General features: G+C 47.0%; 1 protein-coding gene across 4 annotated transcripts in view; it reads left to right on the top strand.

Annotated features, from left to right (window-relative positions):
* SPATA6 (spermatogenesis associated 6) overlaps positions 1-18,828 on the top strand; it is a 134,088-nt gene that overhangs the window by 82,982 nt on the left and 32,278 nt on the right. For all 4 annotated transcript variants that reach the window (XM_072649370.1, XM_072649369.1, XM_072649368.1 and 1 more), the window contains 2 exons: positions 2,158-2,198; positions 9,779-9,960. In XM_072649370.1, coding sequence (XP_072505471.1) covers positions 2,158-2,198; positions 9,779-9,960 — 223 coding nt within the window. The remainder of the gene's footprint in view (positions 1-2,157; positions 2,199-9,778; positions 9,961-18,828) is intronic.

Here is an 18,828-nt window from a genome sequence, read left to right as displayed (position 1 = left end):
TCTGCAGATACCAGAGGAAGCCCAAAGATCCAACACCTTGAGACTCAGAGAATGAGTGAGGCAGCCCCTGGAAGAAAAGACCATGCAAGAACCCAGGTGACCTAGGGTGTGCTTGGGCCTGAGTACTGCCCCCACTAAGAAGTTCAGCAAAAATGCAGCAGGAACCTGAGCCAAGTCAGGAACTAAAACTGGAAGGATGAGTAAATGAAACACTGAGTAGTAGAAAAAACAATGGGAAACCCAGAGACCCTAAAGAAAGAGAATGACCAATAACTGCAAACAGAGACTCAAAGGAAAATTTGGATTTCCCCCAACATGACTCCCTAGGATAATATTTCTCAAAATGTGATCTGCAGACCCTTGAGGGAGTCTGAGAAGTCAAAGCAATTTTTGTGATAATACTAAGATGTTGTCATTTCTAAGCGAAGCACTGGTAGTACAAATATTAAAAATATAGATAGTACCTACCCTCAAGGAACTTACATTCAAATATGGAAGACAAGACAAATAGGGAAGAGATGACCAAGGAAGGCTGTTTTGTTCTGGGGAAGTGGAAGGGGGTTTGAGGAGGAGGTGAGAGTGAAGAAGACTGGGTGACTAACTGGACAGGCTGTAAAGTTGAAGCATAGTCTGGTGTTCGGGGTGGGCCATACACACTCTGGCCCAACCAGTCTGGTGGGTCAGACTCTAGGGCCAGAGATCCAAAGACAAGTGGACTGGTTTCCCCTGGACCTAGGGCATGAATTCTGGAAGGTCTAGGAATATAAGCACAGGTGTCCAATCCTATGTGGAGAGATCTGGCTTGGGTAGAGGTTGGCTGGACGAGACTTGAGACTGAAGCTGGATTGTCTGTGTTTTAACCACACCAAAGAAAATGGTTCTCTAGTTAATGTCACAGCCTTGGCCTGCATAAAACAGAGTGGTCACAACCAACCTGAAGGCCGAGGGGTGGTGATCCACTTAGGGAGAACTCAAGGGTGCTCCAGAATGGGGTTAGAAGTGACGGGCATCTCCTCATCTCACATTAAATTGCTTTGGACATAATTCTCATAGATGCCTCTCTCCTGATTTCTCCTCTTCCTCTCTGAGTCTCAGAGCTGGAGAAAATTCCAGAGGACATGTAGGCCAATCTGTGTATCTTCTCTGCACCATTCTCCAGAATGGCCATCCAGACAATCATAAAATGGAAGACTATGAAGGTTCACTCAACAATGTATAACAAACACATATAAAATGTGCATTGTAAGATCCTGGGTGCTGGGAAAGATGCAAAGTCTAGATAAGATAGCCCCCCATAAGCTACTTTCACAGCATTTATAGCATGGTAAAAGAGAGACCCAAACATAGATAATTATCATATATTATCACTTGGTAAGTATGTTAGAAAATTACAAATAAGTGTGCAGTGGGAGGTCTGTGGGAGAAGCTGTTACTAGCCCTTCTGAAGGGGGGAGTCAGAGAAAGTTTTGGAGGAGGTAAGTGTTAATGGATAAGTAGAAATCCAGTAGATAGGAGATGGGAGGGCAGGGCATCCCTGGTCTAGGGATGGCTTGGGTATATATTTCAACTCATTTGCTTTGAGATGAGAATTATATAGAGAAGTGACTTACCTGTGGTCCCCTGACTAGTAAAAGAGGGTGGGAATAGGATAAGCACCTACTATGTGTCAGCACAGTGCTAAGTGCTCTGGATATAAATAGAGGCAAAAACCAGTTCCAGCCCTCAAGGAGTTCACATTCTATCGTGGGAGACAACATGCAGACAGCCAGATACAAACAAGCCATAGATAGAGGAAACTGGAGGTAATGAGCAGAGGGAAAGGCCTAGAATTAGAGGGATGAGGAAAGTTCCCGCAGAGAGGCAAGATTTTGGCTGAAGAAAGCCTGAGAGGCCAGATGGCAGAGGGAGGAGGAGAGTGTTCTAGGCATGGGGCTTTCAAACCTGCGGGTTATCAAATCATTTCTGTCTGGAAAGGGTTTGCCCTCTGCACCATTTCATCATCCTGGGGAGTCCAGAGCTCTTTTGAATTTTGAATTAGAAGCGAATGAATGTTCTAATAATACGACAGTAAAGAGAACAGCTGAAGCCGGTTTGCTGATCTTTTCTCTATGGTATCCAGTATTTTTATTTTAATTCTTGTGTAACATCCTTTTTCAGATCACACTCATCTTGGCAGCTACCGATCCAAGGAATATAAGGTGTGTAGAGAAGGTCAGAGAAGACAGAATGCAAGTCGTGTCTATTCTGAGGAAGGGCGTGACTGTGTGGCCCCATTACATGAAATACACATAGAACATAAGGATGGCCAGCCATGGAAAGCCAGAGGCTCACTGTGATGCTGTGATTCTCGACCTGTGCTCAGGCGGGGTGGTGACGTTGTCAGGGATGCCCCCCAGCACGTAGGGGCCTCTCTCCAGGTCCCTTGGATTACTGGTCTGGGATGTCCACCTGTGATTGGCAGTGGTGATGGCGGCTCAGTTGGCTCTTGCATATTTTCTTTTTGTTTTCGTTTTTTGTTCTGCCTCTGCTGAAATGGGACCTTCTCAAATACAACTGACAGTGGTTTCTTTTTCATTAGGGGAAAGAAAGAGAATGAACTTTTATGTAATGCCTACTCTTTGCCAGGCACTGTACCAAGCCCTTTACAAATATTATCTCATTTGATCCTTACAACATTCCTGTAGGGTAGGTGCTATTATTATCCCCATCATAGTTGAGGAAACTGAGGCAAACTGAGTTTCAGTAGTTTGTCCAGAGTGACATAGCTAATCAATTTCTGAGGCCAAATTTGAACTCAGGTCTTGTGCCCTCAGGCCTAGCCTGCCTCTTTTCAACTGCACCACCGAGCTATAAACTTTCTAGCCCTCTATTCACTCATTCATTCTAGAAGTATTTAACTGATCACTTGGTTCTCCTTGTCATTATTATTGACAACATACTATTCTAGTGTGGAAGCAAATGTTGGACTAAGTGGGCCAGAGAAGTGCTGAAGGGTGAAGTATGACTTGAGACAAGGCAGGAGGGTAGTTGGAGAGAAGGGAGGAGAGGCCCCCTAAAAGCTCGTGCTTGACAATGTATGTGGTGTGTTCAGAAGACAGTGAGATACCAAGTCAGCCTGCAGTGGAGGGTTTTGGCTGGGGAATGAAGGAGCCATGATCCTTCCTACATGAAGTCACTGAATGTTGCTGAGCCTTGGAAGGGCTTGGACTGGCTGACTCTGAGTTCCCTTCATGAGAAGCCACTTCTTGTCCAGGCAACCTTTTCCATTGTGGGACAGTTCTGCTTAGGAGGAAGGTCTTTCTTCTGTTGCTGAAATTTGTAGCATTTTTGAATCACATAAAATGTTAGTACTTTAAATTCACTATGCATAGAGAGACCTGTGGAGTCTTCAGTTCAGTTTAACAATCATTTATGAAAGTGCAAAGAACCTGTGTTTATTGCAGGATTAGGAGGTAGTAGGCCTTTGAACTGGAAGGAGCTATAACCTGTAGGCCCAGCAGAGCTGTTAGCCCTGGAGGAGAGGGAGGGCCCTGACAAGAACTTCCCTTCAGGAAGTACTTAGGCACCCTTGGGGAGGGTAACTGCAGGATGGAGGGACTTGAGACTAATTAGGGGCTGACCTAGAACAGGACAGAGGCATGGAGTACTGGGATCCTGAAAAGGAGACAGAGGAGGTGAGGTCAACCAGGTAGGAGCAGAACCAGGAGGGAGCAGGGCTGTTGCGCAGAGAGAAGAAGGTATCCAGCTGAAAAGGACTATTATTTGTATCATGTAGTGCGGAGGGAAAGGAGGAAGCCTGAGAAAGAAGCATCTATAGGGCCATAAGGGGGGGGAGGGGAGAAGATGGAAGAGATCAGAAACCAGACTAGAAGGGTAGGAAGAGGAGGGTCAGTGGAGCCAGGATGACACCTCAGGGAAAGTAAAGACTTGGTGAGCATTTTATTAGGAAGAAAGAAGGAGGGGAGTGTGATCTTAGGCCACAGGAAAGAGCCATGGATAAGGGGAAATGGAACATGAGAGCATGGTAGGGGGATGACTTTGAAAGCAGTCTGCCACAGGAGATGTCAGAGCCTTGGTGAGGAAACAGGCCATTTCTTCATTTGTGAAGAGAGAGGGGGTACAAGGAAGGTCATGGAAGATGTCCATGAGTCAGGGATTGGGGTGACGTGGCCCATGAGAGGAGAGAGGAAACAAGGAACAGCCAAGAAGGGGACTGGAATAGAGAGTTGGGTGGAGGGTCAAAGCTGAATAGTCAATCATTCTTAAGTAGATTTAATGCAAATTCCTTTCTTGAAAATGTTGAGGAGCCAAAGGGAGGCTCTGTTCAGCACTTGATTATAACGTAGGCCCTTTTCCCAGGACAAGTTCACTTTTCTTTTGCACTGTACCTGGCACGTAGTGAGTACTCAGTCACTTTGAATTCACTTGAATTGGGCACCGGGCACATGGCTTCCTCCAAGGAGGAAGCGCTCTACATGGAGACCAAAGGTGGAGGGAGCGTGGTAGCCCTAGAGGAAGGGCAGCCTGGAATTGGAACAGATAGTTCACTGAAAGGGTGGAAGGACTGAGAGAATCTGATGGCTAGTCTTTGTGCATCTTAATGGCCACAGAATTCGGCCTCCTCATTTTACAGAGGAGGAAGCTGCCCCAGGCAGATGAAGAGACTGCCCATGCAGCTAGTGCATATCTGAGGTGGGGTTGAGCCTTGGTCCCCTTGATTTCTCAATCAACTTCCAAAGAATCCAGATTGTTTCAGGGTCTACAAAAAGAGGAGGGCTTTAGATATGACATTCCAGCTCATCACTTCCTCTTGTATGTGCTTTCCCCTGAAAATTCTGCTTCTGGGCTGGGTACAGTTCTAACATCTTGCTTTCTGATGTAGTGGAAAGATCTGCTAGAAAGTCAGAAGGCCTCCATTTGAGACCAGGCTGTGCCACTTGGACCTTGTGAGACCTTGAGCAAGCATCTTCCCTCTCTATCTCTCAGTTTCCTCATCTGTAAATGAGGGGCTAGCTTTAAAGGGAAGGTGTTCTATCATCATTCCAGAATCCAGAGGGTGTTATGTCTGATCTTCACTCTGAGAAAAAGTATTGTGCAGGTGGCTTATTGTGGAATGACTGCCCTTCGTATTAGTGAGTCAGTGAGAAGGCTGGGAAGAGATGGAAACAAGACAAGACCCAGACTTCTGCTGGCTTCTGATGGTGTCTGGACCTTGAAGCACTTCTACCAATTTAAATCCATTGAGGTCTCCCTGGAGAGCTCCTGCACATGCAGGTCACCAACTTGAAAAGTGTTCATGGGGTAGATAGTCTTTATCTTGGACATTTTAATTAAAATTGATTTCTTTTCTGAAAAGAAAAAAAGTTATTGGAGAAAACTATTGTTTGTGCTATCTAGGTAGAATACCTATCAATTAATTAATTAATCACATTCCTAAGACCTTTAAGCATTACTGTTTTCCAACAAAATTTATTCAGGGATCTGAGCATCTCATAGTTGGGGTGGGGGGAGAATTCACAGCCTCACCCTGGAGACCTGCAAGGAGGGGGAGCCCACCTCTTTCTAAGGCTACTCAGCCCACTTTGGAATATTGCTCATTGTCAGGAAGTCTTTACTGAAAACAGGCCTAAATCTGCCTCTCTTCTATTTCCCCTTTACCCTCCCCTTCACTTGTATTTGGGTCTGCTTCTGCCCCCTTAGGCCAAATGCCTACAGAGACAGACATGTCGTCTGCAGTGTGATGCTGAGGACCTGGCCTCCAGCCTTTGTACTAATCCCTGTGTGACCTTGGACAGATCACCTTCCTTCTCTAGGAAAACTGAAAAGTTTGCTTTTCTGTCATGTCTGATGGTTGGACACCTTGTGGTTCTCCATGGGGTCCTAGCCTTAAGAAGCATCTGGTCATCCAGGTCCTTCATTCCACAGATGAAGTTAAACCAAAGTTTAGAACAGAGCTAATCCACACTGAAGGATTTAGATTGATTTCTGTTACTGTGAAGAGGTTCCCACCTTTCTGGGCCTGTTTTCTTATCTAGAAAGAGAGGCATTTGGACTTCGCCTCAGAGATCTCTTTGAACTGGGATGGTTTATGGTCCTGTAGCCCTCTGGCTCCATCCCTTGTAATCCACTGTTTCCAGGCTTGGGCCTTTTGGTGGATGAAGAAAAGCAGCTGACAATCTGATCCTGTCTGGCCTAGGGCAAGGGAATGAGGAGTGCCAGACAGGTGGCTTCAGTATAAATGAGAACATGACGACTGTGCTTGTGGTGATTTAAGCTCTTTGGATGGAGATGCAGGAGCCCAACTCTCAGCCCAGCTTCTTTTGGTTCAGTCTTCGCCTATTCATTTATCTGCCTTCTTTTCTTTTTCTGTGATTGCCTGCTCCTCAGTAAGTCTTAGCTACACCTGGAATGTGGAGTTTCATTCTGGGTCCCATGAACTGAGGAAGAATTTGGCAGTTGTTGAGAGGAAGGCAGCCTGGATTGAAGGGCCTGGAATTGATGTCTGCCGTGTGGGGCTCCACTGAAGGGGGTGGGGGTGGTTAGCTTGGAGGAGAAAAGACTTTGAGGAGGGGGCATTTGTAAGTGTGGGAAGAGCCCTGTGGGCACAGACCAGACTCACTGGCCGCCTAGCCTTTTCCAGCTCTGAGGCTGTGTCATTGGAAATGTCGGGGGCAGTGGGGGAGGCTTAGGAGGAGCCTGCGAATGAAATTGGAAAAACTATCCCATCAATTGGTCAGCAGGCATCTATGAAGCGCCTACTGTAGGCCAGGGCCTGGGCTCGGAAGAAAGCCCTGTGCTGCCAGAGCTGCTGTTGAAGTGGAGGAGGGCATATGTAAGTGAACACAAAATGTACACAGAGTGAATGCAAGGACATTTCAGGATTGGGAGGCACCCACGGCCAAAGGCCTGAGAAAGGCCCCATGGGGAATATGGCACTTGGATTTTCAGAGGCAGAGCTGAAAAGGGGGAGCAAGCAGGGGGCACAACCATCGCAGAAGCCTGGGGACAGAGCAATAGGAAGGAGGTGTGTCTGCTGGAGGGTAGTGTCCATGAATGATAGGCCCATGGAATTAGATTGGGGCCAGTGCCAAATCTGGATGGTTGTAAAAGAAATCCAATGCTGGGACTAATACTTTGTCTTTTTCTTAGAGGCTGTAGCAGGCAAGCACAGGGATTCGAGCAGGATCTTTAGACCTGTTAGTTTCACAGTTAGATTCCACTTAGCTCCATGAGAGGGGAGAGACAGAAGGCACAAGAGGAAGTTAGGAGAGGATTTATTAAATGCCTACTATGTGCAAGGGACTGGGATGAGAAGAACAAAACAGACCCTGCCCTCAAGGTCTTTACTTTCTGCTTGGGAGGAAACAAGATGGATGCAGATAGATCAACAGAAAATTTATCTAAAGTGAGTTCAAAGTAATTTCTGGACTGGGGAAGGCCCTCCTGTCTGGGGAGATCCATAAAGGCCGTGACTAGGAGGGATTCCTTGAGCCTAGCTTAGAGCTAGGAGAGTGGGAGTGCAGAGGAGGAGACCTCTACCGGAGCTACTGTCAGGAGAGGGGACAGATGTGGGGAGTCTGGTGGTGGGCAGGCTGTGGTGAGAAGGATGATGCCTCCCTTCTGTCCTCCAATGTAGTATAAGCCAGTTGCTTTTCCATTCCCTCCCCAAACTGGTACAGGTCTTTTATTCTTAATTGTCCCAATTCTTTCCTTTTTCTTCCCCTTATTAAAAAGCAATTTAGGGGATGAATGTAATATATCTGTGCCCAGTAGGGAGATACAAGCATTAATCGTAAGATTTTCTTTTCTTGCCTCTGCTAACTTTTCATGGGTGGGAGGGGGATTCCGAGATGACAGCTGGCTAATGCTGCCTGTCAGAGGTCAGCTAGGGTAGCCTCTACTTAGGAGGGGCCCCTTCCAGGTCTCCAAAGGGAGCTCACCTACTCTTGGTTGGGAGCCCACGATGGGACACTCCACCCTACTCCAGGCACAGCCCTCATTGCTCAGAAGCTCTCCCATGCTGGGCTGCAGTCTGTCTCACCACTGCTCCCTCTTCCCCCATTGCTCCAAGCTCTGTCTCCCAGATTGAAACCAAATGGCTCTTTTGTACCAACATGCTCAGTCCCTCACTTCCCCACCACAATTGCAATTGCATTCTGTGGACAGAATTCAAATGGTGCCTTTCTTCCCTTTCTACCCTGCCTCTTCTCCCCGCATTGAGTTCAGCAAGTCTGCATGAATACTGGCTTCCATAGATGTTTGTGAAAGGCCTCTGCACAGCCCTGGGCACATAAAGACTATGTGCCCCATACCAGTGGTCTCTCCAGGCTCAGTAGCAGACCAGGAGCAGAGGACAGAATCACAGCTATCCATTGCCATTTGAGGCTTCTGCCAGGATACCTTTCCAAGCCCCCTTAGGTGGTTTCTCAGGGATCACTGTAGTTTTTCATTTGACTATGTTGCCACATCCAAAAGCAAAGTGTCCAGTGGGCAAAAGTGTCCAGAAGGAGGTGCTGGCACAGGGCTTTCTCTCCCAGGGCTGAGGACAAGCCCAGCCTTGGCAGCTGCTTTTGGAGGAGAGGTCCTGGAATCGAGAGATAAGCAGTCACTGAGGAAGCTCCCCATTTTACAGTCAGAGGCTGAACTAATGTGTAGAGATCTCACCCTCTTGTGATCTCACACGTGTTGTCATTGGTGTCTGTCTTGGGGCCTTGGCAAAGTTGTCTGACCTCAGACAACTATGAATGGAACTCCCCTTTCTCTAGCACTGTGGTGTTTGCCAGCCTGCATGGAAGGTCAGGTATTGGGCTTCCCATTTCACAGATGAGAAGACTGACAGGTTAAAAATGACACCCCAGTGTCAGAGCTGGTCAGCATCAGAGCCAGGCCTGAGGTCCAGGTCTCTTAACTCTTAAGTCCCAAGTTTTTGCTATGCCACCCCTCTGAGTAGGACTGTGTGACCCTGGCACTACTGTCCTGCTTTAACATTTTTAAGCTCATTCTCTTATACTTTTGATTGTGCTTGTTGACCCAAGCTGACTTTGGTTTCTTTGGTTGTTGACCATTTGATGCTGACTGACTCCCTCCACCTTCTAGCTGGCCACCATGTGCAAACCCAGGGACAGCCAGCCTGTTGTCAGCCAGCCACCCTGGAGGGCAGCAGGTTCTGGAGCCAGGACATGCCCACATTGGACCTTTCTCAGATGGAGACGGAGGGCTCCTCGTTCATAGAGGTCTCAACCTCAGTTTCCTGCTCTGTAAAATTAGGATCATTGGTTTAAAGCTAGAATGCTCCAATCCCATCAATGTAGGATCTCTAGGCATCTAAGATGCACCAGAGAATTGTAGAATCTTTGAGCCAGAATGAATCTCAGATTCCCTTTGCTTAAGCCAGACCTCAGCAGAAGTCCCATCTGGGCCACCCCTCTCATGTCTTCTAGTGATGAGGGCCCTCACTATCTCTGAGGGCCACCTTTTCCTGCAGAGCAGCTCTGATTGCTTGGAAGCTTTGGTGCAGGAGGAGGCTCTGCTTCCCTCTGGGTGAGCCCTGGAGTTCTGGGAGCCTGGGACTTGTCCTGTGGATGCTCTGTCTGACCAGCTGTTGGGTCCTGAGGGGAAGACTTTGGGTTTTTGTTCTTCCTCTGTGACCTTGGGCAACTCCTAGTCATGCTGTGTAAGTGACTGTGGGTGGAGCTGTCCAGTGGCGTGGCTTGGGGGCACTGTTTCTCATGGCTGGGGCATTTGGGTTCTTAAACACTGTTAATGTGTCTTCTACCAGATCACTCAGCCATCTCATAGAAGAGACCGAGAGGACTCACTTGACAGGTGTGAAGAATACCTAGCGCCGGGGCCATCTAGGCCGCGCCCGGCGGACAGGGCCCTCTTGGTCCACTCGGCACCATCATCGATGCAGAAACGCTCTCCCAGCCCTGTGCTCAACCAGTCGACTCTCAGGGAAAGGTGAGGCTTTCTGTGTTCTCCCTCTCTGACCAGGCTTCCTTGGGGAGGAAAGGGGTTGGGGAAGATGATCTGCCTCTCCGAACTTTAGTTTCTTCTTCTGTCATTTCTGGGGAAGCTGAGGCCAAGTCCTGGAAAGGACTGGGCTTGAATTTAGAATATCTGAGCTTGGCTTCCAGTCCTTCCCCTTAAAAACTGTGAAACTGAACAAGTCCCTTAGCTTCCTTGGGTCTCAACAGCCTCTTGAGATCATCATGGGGGAAGTGCCTTGTGAATTCAAAGGTGCTCAGAAAATCCAGTTGTTGATTTCTGTAGAATGAGGCACTTGGGTTAAGGGTTCCCTAGGGTCACAGACTCTTACAGCTGGGGACACCTGATCATCAGATGGCCTCACTCAGAGTGTGATAGAGTTGGCCAGTTCATGGCAGATGCCAGGGTGGGCTAAGACCAGGGAAGCTCGTGTTCCTCCTGGATGGCCAATAGAAAAGTATTGGTGGTACACCCTGCTCCTTGAGGTCCCATCCAAATCAGCCATCTAGGACCTCACAGGCATCTAGGCTCAGAGACCACTGCCTGAGCAGGAGTCCTCTGTACAACATGTCACCAGCAGGTATCCAGTGTGCCACCTTTGCGGATGCCCAGGGAGTCCTGGGAGAGCCCCTCTGCTGATCTCTGCATTCAGCTCTGCTTACTGTGCAGCTCATTCGATCCCTGCACATCAGACATCCCCATGTGGGAAAGGAATTGCACTCCATGCCCATTCGTCTACTGATTCCCAGACAGGCCTCTCCAGAATGGGCCCACTGTCAGTCCAGCAGGCCTCTGGCCCTCAAGCTTTAAGCTCTTTAAGGAAATAGCCATGTGAGAGTTTGGTAGCATGGGGTAGGGTTTCTTTGCATTCTTGGTTTGCTCAGGGACCAAGCAGGATGTGCTCATTGGGCTTGGCTTTTAACGTGATTAAGAATTATTTTACAATGGTACAGTTTGTATTTTGGCCTCCTTACTGAGTATGGGAGGTATTGTGGGTAAGGGCTGTCCTGCTCAGTCCTGGAAGCTACCAGCCCAGCCCCGTTCTCCTCCAGGCTGTTTTCTCATCGAAGGTGAGTTGTCCTTCATACCAGGGTGATGGCTGATGTGTTCCATTTGACACAAGTTGTCGCAACCCTTTTTGTGACTTTTGTGCCTGAATCCCAATTGGCCACAGGCTCGTGGAATGCCAGTGCTGAAGGAGCCCTCAGCTGGCTTGAACTGGAATTGGTCTTAAACTAAAAACGGTCACTCAGCAAGCATTTAATAAGCATCTACTATGTGTTGGGCACTGTGCTAAGCGCTGGGGTTCCAAAGAGAGGCAAAATCATGGGTCTTGCCCTCCCGGAGCTCTGTCTGCCGGGGCCTCAGAGCCTTCCATCTCATGTCAGACAGAGGAGATAAACGCAGCCCGGTGAGTTTCCATATTGTCACAAAGCTGCTGGATAGAACTGCCTGAGTCTGAGGAATGAGAGTGAATCAGAGTACAGCCCCATCAGGGGCTATATAGGGAAAGGGCAGTGCCCAAGGCTCTCTGGAGGCAGGGCCATGCTTTCACTGAAAAAGTGTCCAGGAGAGGAGAGAAGGGGAAAGGAGGGGATGAGAAAGGAGAGAAGGGGAAGGAAGGGGATGGGAGGGAAGAGGAAGCTACCCCCAAGGAAAGGATGGTGAATGCACTTTGTGGCTTCTGCCCCTTGGACATGTGCCTGGTTGGAGCATCTGTGTTCTGAGGTGAGGCTTACATGTTGCAACCTCTGGAACAGGGTCTCTTGTCCTGCTTTCCCCACACCCACTGGGGGTGTCCAGCAAGCCTCGGGCAGACCCTGCTCAGAGGAGTCCAAGGGCAGAACATGACTGTTCTCAAAAGCAACTTCACAGACCCTAATTAAGAATCTCTGATTCTAGGGGGAATGAGCAAACCTCTAGAAGGAAGGCAGATTCAGAGGATGTTTGGGAGGCTTCTGACCTATAACTTGAGTCTCAACTTGGAGTCAGAAGACCCCACCTCAAGGGACACCTCTGCCTTTCACTGATTCTGTGACCTTGCCCTTTGGTCAGTGTCCTCATCTGTTAAATAGGGGCGGGGGCCTTTCTAGCTGTTAGTCTGGTACTTTGACTGGGGGTGGGGTGGAGGCAACACTTCTGGGAGGCAGGACATCTGGCCTAGAGGGCCTCTCCAGACTGGCCAGGTGACCTTGGGCGGGGCACACCCCCTGGGGGCCTGAGCCTCCTCACCCATGAATAGGGGTGAAGGGCACCTGCTCACTGGCCGACCTCTCCCTAGGACTTTAGGCATGGGACCTGGCTTGGAGCCTCACTCCGGAGGCCTGTCTGCAGAGCTACCAAGGTGATCACTCCCCTCTTCCATAATATGTTCTAGAACAAATAGGAGGACCTTTATTGGTCATTCAGAGTGCTTCCTAGCCTCACTTCCCTCATTGTCCCCCAGAACCACAGCAGTCTTTTTACTTCTCTCCACATCACGCTTCATCTTTCATCTCCAGGCTTTTACATGGGTGGTCCCTCATGCCTGGTATGCCCTCCCTCAGCCCCTCTGCTCTTAGACTCTGATGTTTTCTTCAATATTTGGCTTGACTGCCACATTATACATGTGTATAAAAGCTCATTTCTGTCCTGCACATTCCACCCCTTCAGAGACTAATACCTTTTCTCAAAAAACTACCCTGCATGTATGTACACACTACATATATGTACGTGTATACATGTTGTGTCCCCCAATACAAGGTGTGTGCTCATCTTTTGTTGTCGAAGATCATGCGATCAGAGAAATAATGACATGACTTGTGCTTGACTTTGTTTTGAGTGAGGGAGGGCTGTGCAGGTCACCAGCCTCACTTCTTCTCCAGAGCCATCTGAATCCAGTGACCAGATATTCATCACGATGACTGAGTCCACTGAGTGGAGAACATCCACTCTTCCAACGGCACATGCACACCAGCAGGCCACCATGTTCTATCTTTGGGTCAGGAGAGATGGCCAAATGAGTTCAAAAGGATTCCCTACTTCACCTGCCTGACACATGGTCAACCAGCCTTTACTTAAAGACCTCCCAGGATGAGGATTCTGACACCTTCATTCCAGTAGAGGTGTTAATCAAATGGATATTTTGGATTATTTACCACTTCTCTCCCTTCTACCAAGAACCAGTGAGAACATGGAAAAAAAATCCACAGAAAACAAAAATACTTGAATCCTGAAGTTTCTCAACAGTCTTCAAGTCACAACATAATGAAGGTGATGAATTAATTGTTACATTTAAGCTCTTTGTGGAAGGGACAGTTTGATTTTTGTGTTTGTATCCTCTGGAAACTGGCACATGGGAAGCAACGAGCGCTTCTTGACTCTTTGGTGGGGATGCTGTCACTGGGGAATGTTGGAGCATCCAGGAGAAGAGAAGGCATGAGAGTGTGAGCCTAGGGGTAATTCTCCACCTAAACTGAAGACAGTGATGGTTCAGAGACTGAAAAGTTTATGCTTAAGGAGAGCTGGGTGGGGCTGCAGCAATGTGGCATCTTTTTATCTCTATATTCCCAACATGTTGCAGAGTTCCTAGCACATAGTAGGTGCTTACTAAGTGCTTCCTGCCTTATTGAGTAACATAAAGATAGAGACAGTGCCTTCTGTCTGGACTTGTAAAAGTCCGGAATTTCCAGGTAGAGATGTCAGAATTTTATTCATCTACCTTATGGCAGACTCTTCACATGAAAAAATATGTATTTATACACACAGTCTCTCTCTCTCTCTCTCTCTCTCTCTCTCTCTCTCTCTCTCTCTATCTCTCACACACACACACACACACACACACACACACACACACACACACAGAATGACCTGCCTCTGTTTTAGACCAGAATTTCATTTTTTCCCTATCCTCCTTGTAAACAAAAAAGTTAATGTCTTTAGTTGTGTTACCAGGAAAGGAAAAATGATTTTGTCCCGTTGATTGGGCTTCCACATAGCTGGCATCTTTAAAATGAATTACAAGCCACTCCGATTAATCTGACTTTTTCTGGGTCACTGAGCAATACTTCCAAAGTGTTTATACAATCTATTGGAATTAAACAATTCAAACTGATGTAACTGTTGAATGTATCTGTGTCCCCAGGAAAAGTGGAGGTATGACAAAGAATGCAGGTATCAAAGTTTATTTTATTTATCTGGGCAAATTGGGGCTGAAATTCAATGAGCTTTCCTGGAATGCTGCAGGAAAGAGCTGAGAGTGAGCGCCATCCTTGGGCACAAACCTCAGGGCCATGATTGCTTTTAAAAGACTTATTAGTGGTACTTGGCAAATGCAACGCCTGCCCTTCGAAATGAGGTGCTTTGCTGCAATCCTGTTATGTGAAATATCTCCAGTACAACCTAAAATGTTCTCAATATCATGAGATCAGATTTCAGAAGCTATTTTCCTCCCTAAGATGACTTGAAGTGGTTTAAATATTAACGTTATGCCTTCAAATTTAGATTAGGCTTTGTAGTTGTTACAAAATTAGAAAGCTGAGATACTAGGAAAACTAATTAAAAAGAAGCTGAGACTCTTGAGATTTGGAATTTTACGAATGAGGATGTTAAGGCTTCGTGCCCTTCTCTTGCATCCCTTATCCCACAGCACAGACTAGTGGTTTCTCTGATGGGTCATCCTGGACCTTGGAACAGAGCCAGTTGGAGCTGCTTAGCTTCAGACCCACGTTCCAGAACACATGAGCACCATTGCCATGGATGCACCAGCACCCACTTCTCACATGCCAATGGGTGACATTGAGGGCTCCTTGAAAACCCTGTCCTGCCTCCTGTCTTTAGAGCCCATCAAGGGATCTAGCATACAGCAGATGCTTAACATGTGTTAGATGATTGGACTTTACCAAATTCTTTTTTATAAGCCAATGATTAGTTTGGCTGATTTACAGATGGATTACTGGCAACTGCCCTGGCAAGAAGATTAATTTGTAATTTATCTTCTTCTTTCTCATGTGCAAATGTAGGTTTTGAAACATGGCATGAATGAAATATGCAAAGTATTCTCCATTAAAGAACCCCCAAATGAAAAAGCATGAATGATCTCAGCTTTTTCAAAATGTGTTGTCTCAATGAAAGATGTATATTTAGGGCTAGAATGCATGACCTTGGAGATGCTGTGGCCTACCTAGCTCCTCTGTGCCATAGGTGACAGGCCAGGTCAGAGCACAGTTGGGGAGGAGTAGAGAGACTATTTGGATCTAAGTCTTCAGAATCCAAATCCAGAGTCCCTTTCCCCTGGGCCACATGGCCACACACTTTTATAATCTGTATGACAACCGTGAATGGAATGTGTGTGTGTGTTAGAAATTCCATAGAAAAAAATTAAAAGGGAATCTGCCCGACAAAGAAGACTTCTTCTTTTTTGTCAGCACCATTGAATGAAATCAGCAGAAGGCAGCATCCTTTTGGGGGAAGTCCAAGTGCCTTTTTACTTAATGTGCTGATCAGATTTGCAGATTACAAGAAACTGGGATCAGAAACTGTCAAGGGTGGAGGATCTCAGAGACCATGTAGACCAGATCAGATTGCACTGAGAATACCTTCTACCCTCAACACAGTCTAGGGTCCAGTTCCATGAACAGGATACTACACCTTTCCTCTCTGCCATGCCTGGCATCCTCTCTTCTCTCAACCCCTTCTTTCTGAGTCATAGTCAATAAATATTAGCACCTACTATGTGCCAAGTGGGTACTCATCACTGAAGATAGAAAGTTCACAGACAGTCCCTGCTCTCAAGGAGCTCACAGCCTAATGAGTGATGTCACATGCAAACAGCTAGCCGGGAAAGCCTCAGAAGAAGGTATGGAGAACAGCATTTCAGGCAGGGAAAACAGACAGAGTCGAGAGATGGTGTGCCATGTCTGAAGAACCGCAAAGGAGCCGGTGTTAGGATATGAAGACTGAGGCACAAAAAGACTGGAAGGTTATGAAAGGCTGCTGATGCCAGAAATGATTTTATGTCCAGTCTTAGAGGTCATGGGAAGCTGCTGGAGTGTATTGAATGGTGGGTGGCTGGGATGACATTTTCAGACCAAAGATCCCTTTGACAGCTGAGTGGAGAATGGATTAGAGAGAAAGAAGTCATTATATTAGTCCAGGTAGGGGCCTGCACCAAAATGGTGGTCATGTCCAAGGAGAGGAGGGGGGCAGGTAGGAGATTAATTGGGGAGGTAAAATCAACAGGATTTGGTAATTGATTGGATGTAGAGGTTGGGGGCTCAGAGGTGAGAGCAAAGAGTCAAGAATGGCACATAGGTTACAAGCCTGGGTAAGTAGAAGGATGGTGGTACCCTCTGTGGTAATAGGGAAGTTAAGAAGCTGGGGGTGAAGGAGAAGGAAGATTTTTAGTTCAGCTTTAGATATATTGTACTTAAGATATTTGTGGTACTTTCAGTTTGAGATGGGTCAGCAGAAGGATTAGGTCCTGTAAGCAGGTTTGAAAATCATTAGCATGGACATGATAGTTAAATCCATGAGAGCTGATAGGATCACTGAGCAAAATAATACGGAAGAAGAAGCGTCCAGAACAGAGCTCTGGGAGACACATACAATTCTTAGGTTGGAGCTGGATGCAAATCCAGGCAGAGATTGAGAAAGAGTTCCCAGCTGCTACTGCCTGCCCCATTCAGATCCCTTCCATCTGCTCCATACATACTTATCTATCTGTATAGGTTCAGACATACTTGTGTGCCCAGTTTTTCACATCTTGTCTCCCCCATTAGGCAGTGGGCTCCTTTGGTCATTCTTTGTATCACTGCTTAGCACAGTCCCTGGCATATAGTAAGTACTTAATAAAGACTTCTCACTGACCCACATACTTGACAAGTGGCTGCTGCGGGGCTCTTCCTCCCCACTGGGACAGCCCATTTAGAGCTCTAATTGTTCATTTTGTCTTTACATCAAATATAATTCAGCTTCTCTGTGACTCCCACTCTTTGACAAAGCAGAGCAGGTCTTTTCCTTAAGTAACAACCCTGGTACTAGAACTGATGGGTCAATAAACATTTCTTAAATACTTACCACGTACCAGGTGCTATGCTGAGCCTTGGGCACACAAAGAAAAAGCCCTCATCCTGCCCTCAAAGAGCCTACATCCTCATGGGACATACAAGGTAAACAATTCCTTCCATCTACCCTGGAAATCTCTTGTATCTCCACAATTATTTTCACCTCATTAGGGGGCAGGGCCTGGGTTGTTTTCTTTCTCTGTGTCCCTATCTCTTGGCACAGTAATTGGCACATAGTTAGCACCTAATAAATAAATGGATGGCACTAACAGCTGGGGAGAGGAGGCGGTGGGACTAGAGATCCTCTCAGAGGAAGTCAGGGATTGCAAGAGTTGGAGGTGAGGATGGAAAGAGGACACTCCAGGCATGATGAGCAGCCAGGACAAAGACATCAAGAGTGCAGATGGAGGCCGAGGACAAGGAACAGAAATAGACTGGTGTGGCTGGTCAGAGATTGTACTGTAAAGGAGATTAGAGTGTGAGCATTTTGGCAGCTCAGAGCTCCAAATGGCAAACCAAGGATCTCCTAGGGAATCTTAGGGAGGTAGAGAATTGCTGGAACTTCTGGAGGGAGGGGGTGGCAGGATCCAACCTGCACTTTGGGTGGTCACACACTGAGGCTGGACTGCAGACTGTGGCCAGGAGATCAGTGAGAAAGCTTTTGTAGTTGTTTAGGCAAAAGGCAATTAGAGCCCCAAATAGGGCAGCGGCTGTGTGAGCAGAGAGAAGGGATGTATTTGAAACATGTTGTAGAGAAAGAAATGGCAGTATTTTGCAACTAGGTGGGTATATATATATATATATATATATATATATATATATATATATATATACAGAGAGCGAGAGAGAGCGAGAGAGAGAGCGAGAGAGAGAGAGAGAGAGAGAGAGCGAGAGAGAGAGAGAGAGAGAGCGAGAGAGAGAGAGAGAGAGAAGGATGAAATATAAATTGGGAACTTGGACTCTCTCTGCATGGTGGTTTCCTCAACGGTAATAGAGATGTTTAGAAGAGGGCAATGTTTGGGTGGTAAGTTCTCCTGTTGACATGTAGAGTTTCAGATATCTATGGGACATCCAGTTCAAAATGTCCACCAGGTAGTTGTTGATGCCAGGAGGAGCTCAGGAGAGAGACTTTGACTGGATAATTAGATCTGGGGGTCATCTACACAGAGACAACCATTGAACCCAAGGAAGCTGATGAGGTCACCAAGCAAGATAGTTAGAGAGACACAAGAATGGAATGTTGAGGGATCCCATAGTTACTGGATTTGACTGAGAAGGAGCGGTCCTACATGAAGGAGGAGAATCCGGAGTGTAATATTATGAAAAATCAGAGGAGAGAATGGTCAGGAGGAGGAGACATCTGTCCTGTCAGGGGCTGTCAAGGGCTGCAGAGGTGGACAGGAGTAACCTGGCAATTAAGAAATTGCAGATAGCTTTGGAGTAGGCAACTTCAGTTGAATGATTGAATTGGAAGCCAGATTTGCAGAGGCTTTAAAAGAGAGGGAGAAGAAGAAGCATTTAGACATCAAGTCTCAATAGCTTTTTGAAGGAATTTAGCTGAGGAGAGGGTAGGAATTATAGAAAGATTCTAAAATGGGAGTAGGCGAAGAATTGGATGGGTTTATAGGCAGTACAGAAGGAACCAGTAGACAGGGAGAGGTTGAAGATGAGAGATGGGGAGAACGATAGTGGGGGCACTCTACTGGAGAAGATGGGGCCATGGGCTTATGTGAGGGGTGACCTTGATCAGCAGAAAGAACACCTTATCATCAGAGAGTGTAGGAGAAGAGAAGAGTGA

Source organism: Notamacropus eugenii, chromosome 2, assembly GCF_028372415.1.
Source record: "Notamacropus eugenii isolate mMacEug1 chromosome 2, mMacEug1.pri_v2, whole genome shotgun sequence".
Taxonomy (NCBI): Eukaryota; Metazoa; Chordata; class Mammalia; order Diprotodontia; family Macropodidae; genus Notamacropus; species Notamacropus eugenii.
The sequence above is the reverse complement of the archived record's forward strand: the minus strand, read 5'-3'. Positions and strand labels throughout refer to the sequence as shown.